Source organism: Bemisia tabaci, chromosome 4 (genome assembly GCF_918797505.1).
Source record: "Bemisia tabaci chromosome 4, PGI_BMITA_v3".
NCBI lineage: Eukaryota > Metazoa > Arthropoda > Insecta > Hemiptera > Aleyrodidae > Bemisia > Bemisia tabaci.
In genome coordinates this window covers 33311035-33328533 of record NC_092796.1, presented here as the reverse complement: position 1 = coordinate 33328533, position 17499 = coordinate 33311035, and the positions used below count along the sequence as shown (strand labels likewise).

The window sequence follows — 17499 nt, the reverse complement described above, 5'->3', positions numbered from 1 at the left end:
TTGGAGGGTCTTTTATCTCTGCCATAAGAGCTCCGAGACGCAACCCGCAAAATTACCCACATGTCCGTACTCTCCCTATGCTGCCGTGCTAAGGAGGAACGCCGTATGAGCCTTCAGACATTGCCAAATTTCCTCCGATAAAAACTAATTTTACAGGGAAAATTGCGAATACTATTTTCCAAAATTTTCAGACAATTTTGTACACAATTTAGTCTAAAATATTTGAAAATTTCATGGAAAAATATTCATGAATGTCGTCAAAAATACATGTTTTATCAAGGGAAATTTGGTAACTCTGGAATGTTCATACGGCGATCTTCCTTAGCAGTGCATCGTATAAAAAATAAAAAATAAAAAATATAGCGTATAAAAAATAGTATTTCACCAAACTGGAGAAGACGAAATTAACGTCATTTCATTTTGCCCTCGATTTCAGTGTAGGCAACAGGAGCTTCCGCGTGGTCGAATAGCGGTATCGTCGTGAAATGGCACACTCACTCGGGCAAAACAAGCTCCCATGTGGTCGAATAGTGGTATCATCCCCCGAAACAGTATCGGCCTAATGCTCCCATTGCTCCCCGTTATTAAATTAATATAAATATAATTTTTGGTGAAGCATCTAGACCCGTGACTTCAGTCACGGGCTCTCCGCTAGTGCGCTCTATATTTGACGGCGGCGTGAAGGTGGCTCAACTTTTATGGCGTAACGTAGAGTACAGGAGAAAAAAATCCCCCCCCCCCCCCGGTAAACGACGGAGTAATTACCTCCGGATCCGCGGTAGCGGTGGCCTCGGAGGAATGCTGCACTGTCAAGGTTGGGGGTTGATGGGAGGGAGGGGGGCGCGACGTGTGGGGCTGCGAGCGATGCGCGATGTGCGATGACCTACACCTCACCCGCTCATCCATCAAATCGCACATCTGGGCTACCGCACCCCCGCAACCGCCCCTCCCCCTCCCCGCGTCAGTGCCCCACCCCCCGCCCCCGACACGCGGGGCTGGAGGTGCGTTGCCCTACTCGGAATTCCTGCGGGTGAGAGTGTCACGCCGTCACACACCAGGGTTGCACGGGTGAAATGAAAAATATGAAATATCGTGATTTTCGTGGGATATTTCATGAAATTTCACTAAGTTGTGCAAAATATGAAAACTATGAAACCTATTTTTGGGGGCTGGGTATGTGACACGCACTGAAGAACTCCAAAAAACAAAAACCAGTCGCCTTTTATTTAATTAGGTATTTTATTTTGGAAAATGTTTTTCATATTCCTCTGAAATTTCGTGAAATATTTCGCATGAAATTACAATATTTTATTTTTCATGGAAAATTGCAACCCTGTCACACACTCATTAACGGGGTGCACTTCCCCTTTGACGTAAGAGAGTATCTCCATGTCCACGTGAGCCCCAATTTACGTATAAATCCATGCTTTCTAGGGCTCATGTGAAAATTGAGATACGGCCTTACGTCAGAGGAGGGACGTTATCATACCACCACTCTAAGGGATCACGCCGTATGAGACCTCAGACGTTGCAAAAGTTCCTTTAATCCAACTCGAACTTTCTCGGTGACCGGTGAAAAGTTTTCTCCCGCTTTTTCAGAGGGTCTCATTCGCAACTGAATCTACAGAATCTGAAAATGTCAAGGAAAAATGGACATATTTCTATCAAACGGAACTACGTGCATTATGACGTGAGTCCCGTTATGTGCATATTCTTATGGGTCTCAGGGCTTATGTCTTAATACACATAGTTCCGTTTGATAGAAATACGTCCAATTAATCATAACTTTCGTCAAAAAAAAACATTTTATTGAAAGTAATTTAACAACATCTGAATGCTCATACGGTGTTTCTTCTTAGCATGGCAGCACTGTCGTGTTATCTCAGAGTATTACGTGTGGAAGTGAAGTTTCATGAAAATAGACCCGGCGGCATCCTAATCGGACTTCCTTTTTATTTTTCTCCTCACAATGCGCAATGCTCTTCATTGAAATTACCCATCATAATTGTGAAAACAGGGTATTTCTTGAAATACTGAAAATTTTAACATTTATTATACAGTCATTTAAGGGCAGAAAATCACTGCGGCAACCAGATGGTCGAAATTTTTACAAATGTTTCTGGCTTGTGAAAAAAAAGAGAAAAAAATATAAAGAATTTTTTTGAGCAATCCTCCTACAAGATTTCTGATGAGACTGGGACTGCTAGTCTGCCGTGGGGTCAGGGAAAACGCCGTATGAAGCTTGAGAAGTTGCCAAATTTCATTTGATAAAATACATATTTACTGAAAAACTTGTGAATATATCTCGTCCAACTTTTCAGAGGATTTGATTCCATCTGGAGTATCTGAAAATTTCCAGAAAAAATATTTATAGGTAATTTTCGTAAAAAACACATACCTTTTTGAGAGACATTTGACAACATTTGAATGCTCATACGGCGTTTTTCCTCACAACAGTACCAGTGGCGTGGCGTACTTTGCGATATATCGATTGATCTGCCATTTAAACCCATGGAAAGGAATCGATTAACAGTGTGTCCGCAACGAATACCTTCGTAATCGATTCTTCACCATAGCTTTCAAATGGGGAAATATCGATAGTCGATCATTCACGCCTCGCCACTGAACAGAACTATTCGCCTGCGACAGATTTATTCATGTGAGAACAAGCGAAAAACTGAAATCAAAGAGCGGCAAATGACTTCCAACATTACAATACCTCTTACCTACCAAAAATGTTTTTGGTTTTTTTGTTTTGTCCCTTTTTTTTAACTACAACATTAGCCAAAAGTTCTCACCTCTCTCCCGCACAGCCCAATCCCCCCCCCCCCCCCCGCCCCACAAGCCACCTCGGAACTCGGCTTTGCTGTCACATCTCGGTAGAGATTCCTCCCCATCATTAAGTCGGAGCCCAACTCGAAAACATAATTAATGAGCCGGGCCGCGCAATATAACGGCTGGGAGTTTGTTATTTATTCTCATAGTAATTGATTACACGTAGAAGGTGGGAGTTCGGGGGAGTCCCAGCTCTGGAGGAATTATTAATCGCCGAGCTGAGACTGTGACCTGATGCTCTCGTTTATTTCGTCACGTCGAAGTCTCTTTCCACTGATGAGAACCATGGAAAATCATGCGATGGTTTCATTGCAATACGAAAAATTCACAGCGGTCCACTACTTTCGTCACCCTAAAAGCGTAACTCGACGTAATGTAAAACTTTAGACCGAAAAGTTCAGTGTAAAACTGGTGATTAGGCATAGAGAAAAAAAGGAGGTGTTTGCATCTTGAGGTGTTTACCCTGTGACGTAGGTCGGTACAACCTGGCCAGCGAAATCCGGAATTCGAAGTGTGAAAAACGGACCATAATGTCCCATTTTTTGCTTGAATCAACTCATGCTATAATTTCAAGCATTTTTTCTATGACTTTTTTCCATAAATTACACTATTCCCAAGAAAATCGATCATAAAAGTCGCGGTACCGACCTGCGGCATCAAAAAAATTCCAAGATACCCGAAATGCAATCACCTCCTTTATTTTCTCTATGGTGATTAGGTATATCGACGGTGTAAGTCGGCAATCATACAACTCGTTTGCGGTGTCTGAAAATCTCCGCCTCTATAATATTTTTTAAAGGAGAACAAATCAACATCATTTCTTGCAGTTTTTGCGGAATTTTCTACACATAGAGAAGAAAAATCACGACAATTTTAAAGAATTGTCGTTGAGTAGTTTTCCGTTTAAAAAATAAGGTATGATAGGAAGTCTGCGACGTCGCAAACCGAGTTATGTGATTGCCGACTTACACCATCGATATACAAGTGCAAAAATAGCACTTCAAGATACTTGTTAAACAGTTTTAAAGTCAGAGTTCAAAAATGTTACGTAAAAAGTCAAAAAGGGGGAAAAATTTAATGGGTGAGCTGCATTTTTTATTTTTGTGTGTGTATGTGTGTATTTCCAGAAGAAATTATTTTTTGTAGAAAGGAATGCATGATTGTTGAGGGGCTTGGAGGACAAGGCACATAAGTGCAGTTTTCGAAAAAATTGAAATATTATTGATTTCATTTGATGCATATTCTGTGAGAAATTCGCTCCCAAATTCCAATTTTTCAGCATGAAAAAGTCGGTTTGAACTTTCTTACCGTCGTAAGGATCTATGTCATTTCGAAACTTCAAACACATATTTCTCGAAATAGTAAAAACTGCACTTAAGCGCCTTTTCCTCCAAGCCCCTCATTTCCTGGTTGGAGTACACGGAGAAATAGGTGAATCTTTGCTCGAAATTTAAGCAAAACCCGTTCTCTAAGGAACTCGTATGAAAAAAAAATTTTGTAATTGTGAAAGATCAAAATCTCGATCTACTTTCAGCATCGATTCGGTATCGATAAATTTGGATATCAAAGACACTGTTTTAACTAGTAGCCTTATGGTATATATAAATTGGATTGCATTTTGCAATAAGGAACCACTATTTCTGGCCAATTTTAGAAACAACATACATGCCATTGGTTTCCCTATGCAAATATGTGCTTTTGTGGGAGAGCCAGAGATAGTGGTTCCTTATTGCAAAATGTAATCCAATTAATATAGGATTATCACTCAGAATCAAAACATGATAACGGTCTAAAAAGATAACGGATTTTATTATAAAATTCAAGCATTGCATAATTTTACACTTAAAAATAGCTTTGACCAGTACATATCTCATACAGGCACTTAGGTAAGACAACATGGTGACTTATTTTTACAAACTGTAATGGAGGATATAAATAATCTCAACTCACGATTTATCTTATTCGTGAACCATCAATACTTTATTACATTGTCAAGTGCTCAGACCATTGGGATCCATTATAAAACATGATACTTTCGCTTTTTAGTTTATTAGTTCCCCTGGTAAAAATTGGCGATAGGAGCTGCGTTTCAAAATACCATAGGAATTCTTATAACCAACAGAAGAAGGCGATAGAAAATCATATGGCTGGCTGTGGGAAGTGGAAACAAGCAGGAAGCTCCAACGCATTGGCGTCGGAGAGCGGCTCTGGGGGCAGTAGTTGTAGTCAAGAATGAGGGCCTAGACACATTTTGTCATTGATGTACAATCCGACAACTGTCGATTCATGTTTTGTAACTTTTGTAGCCGAGTGCCGTAGGTTAAGGGCCCGTTCGCAAAAACTAATCGGAACTGTATGAATGAATTGCTCCTCCTAAAAATCAAAACAATATCGAATTGCGATATATTACACAGTTAAGATAGGGCTATGTCCTGTCGTAAGCGGCGACATACAGTCGATATCATTTCAATAATCGCCCCAATGGCCACGATAGTTGTTAGACGTTTACGGTTTCCCTGGTAACCTTTGTTTGCTATCAGCTGATATCAAGTAATATGACTAGGAAGCTCCAACCCAGTGGTTAAAGCTTCCTTAACCGCGAAAACTTTAAAATTCAAATTTTCAAATTTTGAACGTAAAGTACATTTTTTCCATCACGAGATAAAAGCACAAACAAGTTTTGAATTGTTGACTGTATCACCATGATTCCAAAAATACAATACACAACATAGCATTGACTAACAATAAAACAGTATGCAATAAAATAAAGTCATGACAAGGAACATAGCCGAAAATGGCGCCGATTCCCATCAACCAACGCGCGGTCTCTACAATGTAACATGCTGCATTGATACTCCCCAGCTGGGACCGTCCGGAATAGCAGCTCTAGTGCAAGCACCAGAGCCGCTAAAAATCATACGGCCGGGCTACACGAAGCGATACAAAATTATACAGCCGGGCTATAGTACATACCTATCGCCGGGCTTTACACTTTATCGCCTGGCTGTTGCTTTTTCGCCATCGGCTATAAAAGGCTATAAGAAATTGTGTAGAAATTCGTGTGTTTTGTAAATCCTTTAGTTTGTACGGAATCATCTTAATATTTACAAAACACACATTATATTTTCCTTTACCACGTACTTTTTTTCATCAATTAAAATGAGAATAATCCATACAGAGTGTGCAAACATTTCAAAGTCATGAGTTGAAAAACGCTGACTCCACGAGATTAAATATTAGAGCCTAATACAAAGCGGAGCGGCGGCGGACTGGCGCCTACAAACCTAACAGGGATACTTCACGCATTGCGCAATGCGTGAAGTATCCCTGTTAGGTTTGTAGGCGCCAATTCGCGTTTCGCGCTGGCTGCCCGCCCGCCGCGCCACAGAGTACCACGGCTCTTGAAGCAACTATTTCACACCAGAGGTATTGCTCAGTATCGTACAAATTTGAAGGCGCTCCAACATATTAGGAATGGCAGGCATCCTTCAAAAGTACGGAGCTTTCCTCGCAAAATAAATCAAGACACCACGGCCCAAGAGGAGAGCGGTAGTCCAAAAACTCACTAAGTTCTAGCATCCGTAATTAGTAACGTTTCGCATACACTGTATCGCCAGGCTGTTGCTTAATCGCCATCGGCTATAAAAGGCTGTAGGAAATTGTGTTGCCGGCTTTAGATGCTATTGGAAATCTTACAGCCGGCTGTAGGTCTATTATAATTTGGAACACAGATTCTACTGCCAATTTTTACCAGAGTCTACCTAATCAGTCATTAAACTTGGAGGAGGAATGCAAGCATTCAAAATCTTTTGAATTATTTTTGAAAACTGCACCAGCCTCATTCCAAAACTATCTGTGATGTTTGAAATTATGATTGCACTTCCTCCTCCAAGATTAATGCAGTGGTTTCCCTATGAACCGATCAAATGCGATGATTACAAAATCATAGCTCGAGCACTACATTTGATGGATTCTCGAACGACCTTCCCTAGCGTCAAACGGCATGAACTTATAACGGGAATGAATCCTGAGAGAAACGTAATATTAATACCGCGCTGGAATTATCATTGTGCTTGAATTTCGGTCGCTTATCGTGCATGCATCATGAGGTGAACCCAGAGCATTTCACCAACAGTATTGCATTTGCGTTCGATCAATATTTCTGTGTTTTGCACGTTTATTTGGGAATCCAAATCCTTGATGTACTTGCAACTTATCGTTGATAGTTTACATCTTATTTAAGAGCACAGTAAATTTGGCAACTTTGATTTCGATGATGGATGTGAAGATATGGCTCCTGATCATAGAGTGCATGGATCGCATCTAGCAAAAAGGAACCAGCGCGATGCTAGTGTTGTAAAAATGTTGCTTCTTCAAAATTTTCTAAAAAATCTCTCAGAATAGCAAATAGTTTTTACTTCTCACCAGAAAATTGTTATTTTAAAGGAAAACAACGTGTAAATTTTAAAACTGTACATATTTTGAGTATATTTTCAACAGGAGAGAAACATTTGCACGATTGTGAAAACACTATAATCGCGCTGGTTCCTTTATGCTAAATGGATTACATTTTGCAATAAGGAACCACTATTTCTGGCCCATTATAGAAACAACATACATGCCATTGGTTTCCTTATGTAGATATGTGCTTTTATGAAAGAGCCAGAGATAGTGGTTCCTTATTGCAAAATACGATCCAAATATGATCCACATTGAGTCGTAATATAAATGAGAGAGCTGGCGCCATGTTCTGCTCGACTAGTTCCGAGCCCGGTGTGCGCCGAGCTGCGGTCACTTTTTCGATACATGTTCGATCCAAAATGGCGGTGCGCAATACTTCGTAATTCCTATCTCCTTTGTTTACGTCGGATGGCCGGGTACCCGTGTATCGGAAACAGTCGATCATGCATCGCAAAAGTGACCCAGCAGGAGTCTCGGAATGGAGTTGTTGCATGTGTGAGGGATTTGCGATTTGACCATTGATTCCTTTGTAAAAGTTCGCGAGAAACACGATGGTACCACTGGTTTTCTCTGATATCAACTCCCAAGCTCACAAAAAGCTCTCAAGTTGAGGCCAAAATGGAGGGGATATCCCACCCTACCCTGAGAGTCCACCTCTACATCAAAACAAGCTCTCCATGCAAAGATAGGGAGTAAATACATTGACAGGGCTGCCACCTTTTGTGGAGACTCTTAAACTGAAATCACGGCAACCCTGTCAATGTATTTGCTCCCTATCTTTGCATGGAGAGTTTGCCTTGATGTAGAGGTGGACTCTCAAGATAGCGTGGGCTATCCCCTCCATTTTGGCCTCAACTTGAGAGCTTTTTTTGAGCTTGGGAGTTGATTTCAGAGAAAACCAGTGGCACCATCGTGTTTCTCGCGAACTTTTACCCTGGAATCAACAGTCAAATCGCAAATTCCTCTCACAAGCAACATCTCCATTCGGGACCTGGAAAATACTTGAAAAAGGCACCAGCTCTCCCTCTTACCTTATGACTCTATGCTACTCTATGCTCCTGACTTTGTTCGGGACGACCGTGACGCAAGCACGGCGTGAAGAGGTGACGACTACCGGTGCATGAACATGGAATCGTGGTAGTCTCCTATGGGGCTGTAGATGGAGGGACTTTGGTGGTGAGGGTAGTGGTACGGCATGGGCATGGTGCCGGCGTACATGGCGGTGCTGCTCGGGGTCGCTCCCACTCCCCCTGAGACGGAGAAGTCCAGTTCTCCGCTGGACATGCTTGATATGCTGCTCGGTGTCTTGGGTAAACTGGAAGGTGGAAAACGGAATTCGAAATTATTGTAAGTCTCGTCGGTTATGGAGCTATTCTCCATGCGCAAGCTCACTGAAAAAAAAATCTCGGTGTATTTACTAAGAAAAGGGCAAAATCACCAAGAATTCAGGGTTCTATTTGATCCCAGTTTTTTCTTGGTAAAATTACTATTTATGGAATTGTTAATTTTACTGAGAAATCTCGGTAAAATTATTGAACTTTCTCGGTAATTTTACTGGACCTTGCTAAAAACGCCAATATTTTTTATCGGCTGTGGTAGAATTACCGAGATAAAATGGCAAAGTTACCGGGAATTGAATACAAATAAAAAAGGTATTCTTACCTGGAAAAAACAGTAAAAATACCGGTTTTTAGGTAAGCTTACCAGTCTGTCTTGGTAAAATTAGCAATAATTGGTAAAAAAGTGAGATGGTAAAGGTACCAACGGACAGTGGTAAAAACGCCGAGAATTTTTTTTCAGTGTAAGTCCGTGTCTGGGTATCTTCAAATAAGATTGCAAAATTTCGGTTTAAAATTTTCCTTCAAAAGTTGAGAAACATTGAAACAGCCTTAACATGGTCTAAATTTTAAAAAAAAATAATAATCAATTAAAAAAATGGAGAATTTTAAAAATAAAAAAATGAAAAAATGAAAATTCTTACTTATATTCCCTTCTATTTCCCTGGGAAACAAAACTGGCGTGAGTAATCACCGATAGTGGCATAGCTAAACTATGTTGCTATTTTTGGCTTATTTTAGAAACAACATGTGTGCTGTTAATTTCTCTAAGCGAATAGGTCCTTTCATGATTGAGCTGGAAATAGTAGTTCCTTATCTCAAAATACAGTCCAGCTAGCATGTGCCCATTGGTGTCATTTTTAATAGATGATGGATACACATGGCAATACTCTCCCTGTGAAGATTATCAATTAACTAATATTGAACCATACATTTCGAAATGATTTAACGACTGACCGCTTTTATGGATAAGCCTATTATTGGCTTATCCATAAAAGCACCCACCTGCATGAAGAATCTAATGACACAAAATGCTTTTTTCTTAAGTGAGGCAGAGGAAGTGATTCCTCATTGAGAAATGTTGTCCACTTATGAGGATGAGGTAACTCATCAAGTACTCACCATGTACCCATTGATCAGTAATTGGTAACGTTTTAGGAGAATTGGACGTATTTATGCGGAATGGAATTATGTGCAAGTGGAAAGTTGGGGGATGCTCGTTTGCTGAGGGCCATAAGAGTGAATGGGTATTTAGAAGCGCCAGTGACGTCAGCGGTAACGATCGAGACCGGGCACGACGGACGGGGAGATCGATGGCGGGACTTTTTAACTGATTATCCCTGTCCACAACGCTATTATTTAGCACATGCCCGCGGCTCATGAGTCGGCATATTTTGGCGCTTATAGTTCCTTTTGATTTAATGTAAAATCCCGCTTTTCCATTTTCTCAAAAGGAACTATATCCACTTTTACATTGTTTCTTATACAGTATGCAAGAGAGCACCCCATCTTTCCACTTGTACATAGTTCCTTTTAGCATAAATACATCCAACTGAATTTAATCAAACTTACCTCTGATGAAAAGATGTATACGAATTTGAATACGGATGGAACCGATTCTGGTGAGAGTAAACGGGAAGGAGTTTGTAATTACAATCTTCCGGTCGATAGGTGGGCCGGCTGGACCTAGTTCCTCCGAGTGGTGAGAAACAATTCACACGAGAAGGAAGATTCTCACAGGGAATGCTGCTCTCATAATCTACTAAAATCACAAAAAAGAGGGAACAAATTTCAATTTTTTGCTTTTTTTGCTTTTTAGCGTTTTTGGAGTGGCTGAAGTTGTATAAAACAGGGTCATTAAGTCAACCACTTGATAAGTTTGAACGGAAGAAAATAGGTTGGGAGTTGTATTCCTTTATAAGACCCAATGTTAAGGACAAAGTATATTAGGTATTTTCACGTTTAAAATATGCTTTCTCGACATTGAATTTTTGAGAGGAGAAAAATGACTATAGTTAAAATCAAAACTAGTCCCAACTCATTTTTTTTTTTTTTTTTCAAAATACAAGTCAATTTTTTTTTTCCAAACTCTGCTCAATTTTTTCTGGAACTTTTTTTAGGCTCGAAGTATACTCCAAGGATACAAATTGTACAAAATAAAATAAAACGAACAACGAATATTCACAACAAACTTGAAAACACAATGACTCAGAGCAAATTTTATGCATCGATCAGTCAGATTTTGAATTCTGGAGTGCTCATTCCTTGAATATCATTAATTTTTCGAGCTTCAGAGAGCTTAGCGTCCACTGTTAAAAATATACCGAGCCTCAGAGAGATTAGTAAAACATTAAGGAAATGATAGGGAGATGTTGGTCGGAGACACGTACCGACCCGAAGTCTAGCTTGAGGTCGCGCGGATAATTGATGATGAAGACATGTCGTAGTTGTTCGTCCTTCTGAGAAAGAAAGATATTTGGCCAAATTTTATCGTACGGGTGTTTCGATTTTGAAAAACATAGCCTCTTTTCGAAGAAATGAAATAAATCATTTTTCACGCCACCCAAACTTCACCTCTTTAGTTGTTCTCCCCTCATTGGTTCTCCACTTTTTAACCACTCCTGCTTCATTTTTCACTTTTTTCCATACATTCCCTTCCTATTGCTCTTTTATCATCCATTTTTCTTCGCTAACTCTAAAAATCCCAAAATACTAATTAAAATTTTCCAAAAAGACAATTAAAACCCCAAATCGATCGACGACCGTAATTCGAACAAAAAATTCGTGAATTGATCGACATGATCCATGAATCGATCGACTAACCCATAACTCGATCGAATCGGTGTCAATTGAATCACGGCGGTCGATCCAAGTTTTTATTTTTCGATCGATTCATGTCGATCGAATCCATACCCTCCGTTTCATGATACTCCGCAAATAATTTTAAAAACGAAGAATTTGAGACATTTCCCATGTATAAGCTAAACGAGGGGAGGGGGGGTGTCTGTCCCCCGCGCCCTCCTCCTTTCTTCGCAAAAAATCCCCAATCCCTCCCCATGTCGCTGATCACAACTTTGCACTCATCAATCGAGCACTACTCGGAACTGAATGTAAGGAACGATTCATTTAATCTGAATTAGGAGGAAAGAAGTAAGGAGACAGATGTCCGGGGAGTGGATGGCTTGGGGGGGGGGGGGGCTGCCACCGACTTAGCTCACAGTGACAGAGGCTTCACCGCGGAGTGAATTGTGCGATACGTCTCTCCGGGAGACGGGGGGGATGGGGGAGGGTGAGAGGGGGGCCGCGAGGTGTTTAATATTAATGGGTCGATGCGGGACAAAATAGTCTTCCTGTGTCTACGATCGGGCGCGACCGAGAGGGAAAAAAGTTAAAAATCTGTGTACAAACTACGAAATTAGTTGGTGGCAAGATAAATGAGGATAGGACCCCGCCCCGCCACTCACGGCTCCTACTACAAATTTGTACCCGCGGGATAACCTTTAAATAAAAATAGTTGAGCGCCGATTCCTCTCCGATGTCGGAATTCCCGCGGGCGCGTTGTTTTTTTTTTTTTTCTTGCTTTCTTTTTCTTTTCCTTTTTTTTCTAATTCTCGCTAATGATTTTGTCGAGCAAATTTGTTGGATGCACTCCGCACCGTGGTCGCCCGGGTGAGAACGGGAGTATTACGAGCTGCGTTTTCGTTCCTCGCATGGCTTTTTCTGAGAGAAAAACGGGAGCTGAATTGAGCCGGTTTTTTTGTTTACCTGCGCAAAACCATCATCATGACTGTTTTTAATTGTAATGCAATAAAGGTCTTGAGCATAGAACTGCCCCGAACTCGACCCAATACAGCAAAAATTCAAAAACACGATTAAAAAAAAAAAAAAAAAAAAAATGTTTAAAACTTTTGCAGAACTTTTTTTAGAAAATCTGCTCTCCAAATCGAGGTACACTTAAAGAGTTGACGCAGATGAGCTAAAAGGCCTGATGAGCTCAACGGTGAGCTCATTTTCGGAAACAAAAAACGCGTTAAGTTGAAACTGAGTAACAGAGGCTGAAGGTTTATTCCTGCATAAGGCTCAATGTAAAAAGTAAACTTTAACCCCTCTTTTCACAAAACATGTTTTGTTTGCAGACTGTCAGTTTTTGGCAGGAGAAAACGTACGGCTGATGAAATTCAAAAACATTCTTAACTCAATTTTTTTCGAGAATGTGGGTTGGTTTCTTTCTAATAAACTCGGTCCAATTAATAACCATTTAAAATTTAATCTTTCGGAGAGGAAAACAAAATGAATGCATGAAATAATAGAAAAACCGTCGCGTGTAGAGAATTTAATATAGTTATGGATACTTACTGGGATATTTGGTTGCAGTAATTTCTTTTCTACTTGGAATCTGGGTGCAAGTGTTGCTCGGTCTCCGCACACTAGTTCTGGATGGCGAGGAAATATCACTGCTACCACTAGGATTAGGACTATTGGAATTCTGGTGTAGTTGAGTCATCACCTCGGAAGACCCACTGAAAATAAAATCAGAGGAAAACGGAGAATTAATTTTGAAAATTACTGAAATCCGAGTACCTATGCGTAGTTTGTTCTGTTCATCCCGGTTGATATCGATGACTAATGTGCGGAACCGCATTTCTCCATCTCGGTGTTTTAAGATCTCTGCTCCTGTTTTATTTTTTTGAAGAAAAACGAGTCAATCATATAGTTTGAAATTTCTACGAAATATTTTGCTAATGGAAGGGAAAAATTTAGAGGGTTCCCCAGAAATTCAGCTGACAAGTTTTCCAAGGAGAACATGAAGTATGACTGGAAGTCTACAACGTCGCAAACGGGAGTACGTGGTTTCGTACTTTAGCCATCGATATAACGTGTTCGAAATTTGGAGTCACCGAGGACCGCAACATGGCCAGGTGACGGTAAATTGAGGCCCCTTCAGCAGGTTAATTATTGGAATTGATCAGAGCAAAGACATATAGACAAAGAAAAAGAGGGAAAATGTCATGTGATCTATTGCATGAAATTCATGAGGAATTTCAGAATTACATGCGGATATTTATGGAGGAAAAAGGAACTCATGGGAAAGAATTCATCCATGAACTTAGCAATTGGATTGTAGTTGAATAGACAAAGCAATTGCCGTTTAAGAAAAATGTATAGGCAAATGTAGTGTCCGTATGGCTGAATAGGTGGTTTTTACAGACGACTAGAGGTAGGAACTTGCATAGCAGTCAACTATAAGGTCTCTCGTGAGTTGCCGACCGTTAGTCTATTACTTTACCTTATCTGTCCACCGCAACCACCCACTTCCATTCCACCAACAAGATCCCTCCATTTTCCCTCATCATTTACAAATCAGAGTGTTACGTTAAAAATTTGAAATCGATGCAGCTCAAACACAAAATGGTGTATTAAAATGGAAGAACATTTTTGCCTATACATATGCGTATAGGGCCCGCGAAGCGGGCCTGAGGGCGCGAGGCCCCTCCGGGGGTTGGGCCACGTAGCGGCCAGGGGGCAGACCCCTAGTTTTGTATTAACTTCAAGCTTTAAAGTTGGCTTATTTCTGCTTCAAAACATAAAGTAGGAACGGAAAGTTTGAAACATCGCAATGAAGATACGTAGTTTTGTACTTTGGCCATCGTGATGTAGCAAGGCTGATTTTGGTTAAGCCTAGTCCGATTTTTCTTAAAATGGTTGGTATCTTTTAAAAAATGAAACCTAGTCGGAATTTTAAAAAAAAATTTGAATGTACTGAAACTTTTCGACTTCAGCGGCTGAAGCTAAGCCATCGACATGCAGAAAGCATAACTGACACGGGTGTGAAGGTGAGACTGGAAAGCAGAACCGAACTCTCGGGCCCGTATGTATTTTTGGCGTGACCGGTCTCGTAGTTGCCAGATCAGCGCTTTCCCCCATTCCACCAACGTTAAGTATCCAAATATCGCACGATCTGGCAATTCAGGACCGGTGAGCTGTGTGTACGAGCAATGAAGAAAATCAATTACGTTTGAATGTATTCCATGTGTGCTGCCTGCTCGCTCTGAAGCCGGGAGATGAGTGTTGCAAAGCGCGAGCAACAGTAATCACTCTGTAATTTAGCTTCCGTTTAGGTGCCTGTTGACAGCTACTACACGGGCAATTAAATCGCCTAACCCAACCGCCCAACGCCCCCTTTCTCCCAGTTGCCGCATCCAGGCCGCATTAGAAAATAATAATCTGCGATGTGACTCTCGCGGTTTCCGGGATTGGAGTACCTATCCCAGCTGAGGAAGAACGCCGTATGAGCCTTCCGACGTTGCAAAATTTCCCGCCTCATTACACGAATTTTCGAGAAAATTTGTAAATATTTTTCATTCTAATTTTTAGAGAATTATGCCCGTGATTTGATCTAAGGTGCTTGGAAATTTCAGTCATTCTTTAAATAGTTCTCCAAGTCCCTCAGTTACTCTATATGCGACGACTTTCCTTCATTCACCTTGGAATACGCCCTCACGGCTATTTGCATATTAAATATTTCACATTGAATGTATTTGAAAGTATAGATGGTAGTAGTGGCGTGGCGTGACTATATCCGGTAGGCGTTCGGTAGGAGTGTTAACTTTAGGGGGGGGGGGGTCAGAAAGGTTCACTCCCCTTCCTTAAAGGGGGGTTCGGGGGGCCTCCCCCGGAAACTTTTTAAAAAATGAAGCCGCAAGAACACGATTTTAACCCTTTCTGGTGAAAATTGTGCCGGTAAATTGTCATTGAAATTTTGTTCTTTTTACCGATCGTTTTCCTGTAATTTATTTTGTTAAATGATAACGTATTTTCGCAACACGCACCTGCAGAGAGAGGTGGGAGAGGGAGACTGGGAAACTGGGAGATGCGGCCCGCAGGCGCAGGGGGGAAGCGGAGGGCGAATCGCGGCATAGAGGAAATTCGGCGGTTCGCAAACCCCTGCGGACCACTGCTATAGGAAACAGCTGGACTGATGAGCGGCTCTCCTCTCTCGTTCTTTTCCCCTCCCTTTTCTCTCTGCTGTGTTCCCTCCGCGAGCGCGGTCCGCACTCGTCTCCGAACCCAATGCTCACGCTCCGCTCTGCGCCGCGCGCCGGTGCCTCTCCTCTCTCGTGTACCCTTTGCCCCTTCATCATTGCACCCAGGTTCTCTCTCCTCACCGTACGCAGATCATCCAGGTTCGGTAGCCGGTGCGGACCACGCGTCACAGGATTTTCTCTCTCCGCCGCGCCACATGCCGCTGTCGGAAGCCAAGCGCCCGATACTTATTTGCGATCTACTATTCTGTATTCTGTATTGCTTCCCACATTCTTAGCCATAATTTATTAATTGTTTCAAAATATTTTAGGGTGTTCGGCGAACACTGCGAACCTATGGACGCCACAGTGCTATTTAAAAGTATAGAGGTAAGTATTTCTCGGAAGAGAAGCTGCCAAAAAAGATGCTTGATGGGTTCCTCCTGGGAGGAGACGAAGGGGACGCCCGGTAAAAGGGGGCGACAGGGGGTTTTGGATGAGATGAGGGAGTGCCAACTCCCTGTTGACTTGTGGGAGGACCGAGTTTTGTGGCGATTAAGCGTCGCAGAGCGCCAAAGAGCGCTGTGAGAGCGACTCTTATGGTTGGTTGGTAGATACGTTTATTTGATGTATGTATGGTTGGTTGGTAGATACGTTTATTTGATGTATGTATGGTTGGTTGGTAGATACGTTTATTTGGTGCTTCTAACATTTGAGCCATTAACACCTTAGAGGAGAGCTAAAAATAGTGTAGTACAGAATTTAAAAATTTAAAAATTAGGGGTCACAAAAGGGTATGTATGTGGTGAGGGTGTATGTATGCATGTATTTATTTGAGAGTGGCCGTCCGGCAACAAGGCGTGATCGAGGAAACCGCAGCGTTGGATTGGTGCGGTTTTCCGCTGAGTGGTCCTACCGCATCGACAGGCCAACCAATAAACAATCCTCACTCTCCGATATTAATATTTCGCCGGTATTTTTAGCGTGCAACGTTTTATGATACGGGCAACACGTAACACGCTATTCCACGAGGCGCTGGATATGACTAATGTCTCCAGTGGAACATCCTTTACAAGGGCTCATAAAAAAAAGTGTTCCTCATCGTTGTGGCTACGAATTCTTTAAATAGGCGTCATTGTGGCATTTATTTATAAACCGGCTCTTCTGCCCGTTCTCACCATTCAACAGGCCGGATTTGCCATTAAGCTGTACACCTAAATGCATACCTAAGGGATTGTTCCAAAATTGCATATCGCTTTAGGTGGGAGAGGGGTTGAGGAGAGCGTTGCGCCATTTTGTTTTTACGTGTTAAAGGCCAGGGACCTACGTCACAGAGGCGTTACAAGGAGGAGAAGGGGGTCAAAAATGCCGAAAAAGTGCGTCACGAAATTTAGGGACGGTTTCTAAGGGTGCAACACTCTGAAGGGCGTAACACTTTGAAGGGCGCAACGTTTTTGGGGCTTTCTCACCTATGCATTCAAATTTTATTTTTCGTGTCTTTCGTCACGTATTATTTTCCAAATCCAGTCTTTTCCGGTATGAATGTTTCAGCAATTGGTATCTCAAATTGTTTATTTCAGTGCAGAAATATATTGAGTCTCGTTCGAAGTGCTTGAAAAAGCAGACATGCTTTACTTTGATCGCTTTTTGAAAAATAAAAAAAATAAAAACAGTTATGAGGAGGAGAAAATAAACAACACTCACCAGTCATCCGGCTCGCAATCCCGGAAACCTTTGGCAAACGGATTAGTTTCTATTTTTAATTGAGTAATCTGAAACAATTACATGTACAAAGGGTCAAAAAATGGAGATGAGCTGTTATAGTCCCGAAAGTAGAAGCTTCC

General features: G+C 41.5%; 1 protein-coding gene across 2 annotated transcripts in view; it reads right to left on the bottom strand.

Moving 5' to 3' along the window:
- Positions 1-4625: 4625 nt before the first annotated feature.
- LOC109035427 (T-box transcription factor TBX1) overlaps positions 4626-17499 on the bottom strand; it is a 34829-nt gene continuing 21955 nt past the window's right edge. The window contains exons 7-10 of one of the 2 annotated variants that reach the window (XM_072299722.1): positions 17360-17427; positions 12990-13153; positions 10206-10392; positions 4626-8611 (exon numbers count right to left, since the gene is read on the bottom strand). In XM_072299722.1, the coding sequence (XP_072155823.1) occupies positions 8407-8611; positions 10206-10392; positions 12990-13153; positions 17360-17427 (624 nt within the window). In that variant the 3' untranslated portion in view covers positions 4626-8406. Of the gene's footprint in view, positions 8612-10205; positions 10396-12989; positions 13154-17359; positions 17428-17499 lie in introns of both variants that reach the window. The other variant, XM_072299721.1, reaches the window with a different exon arrangement.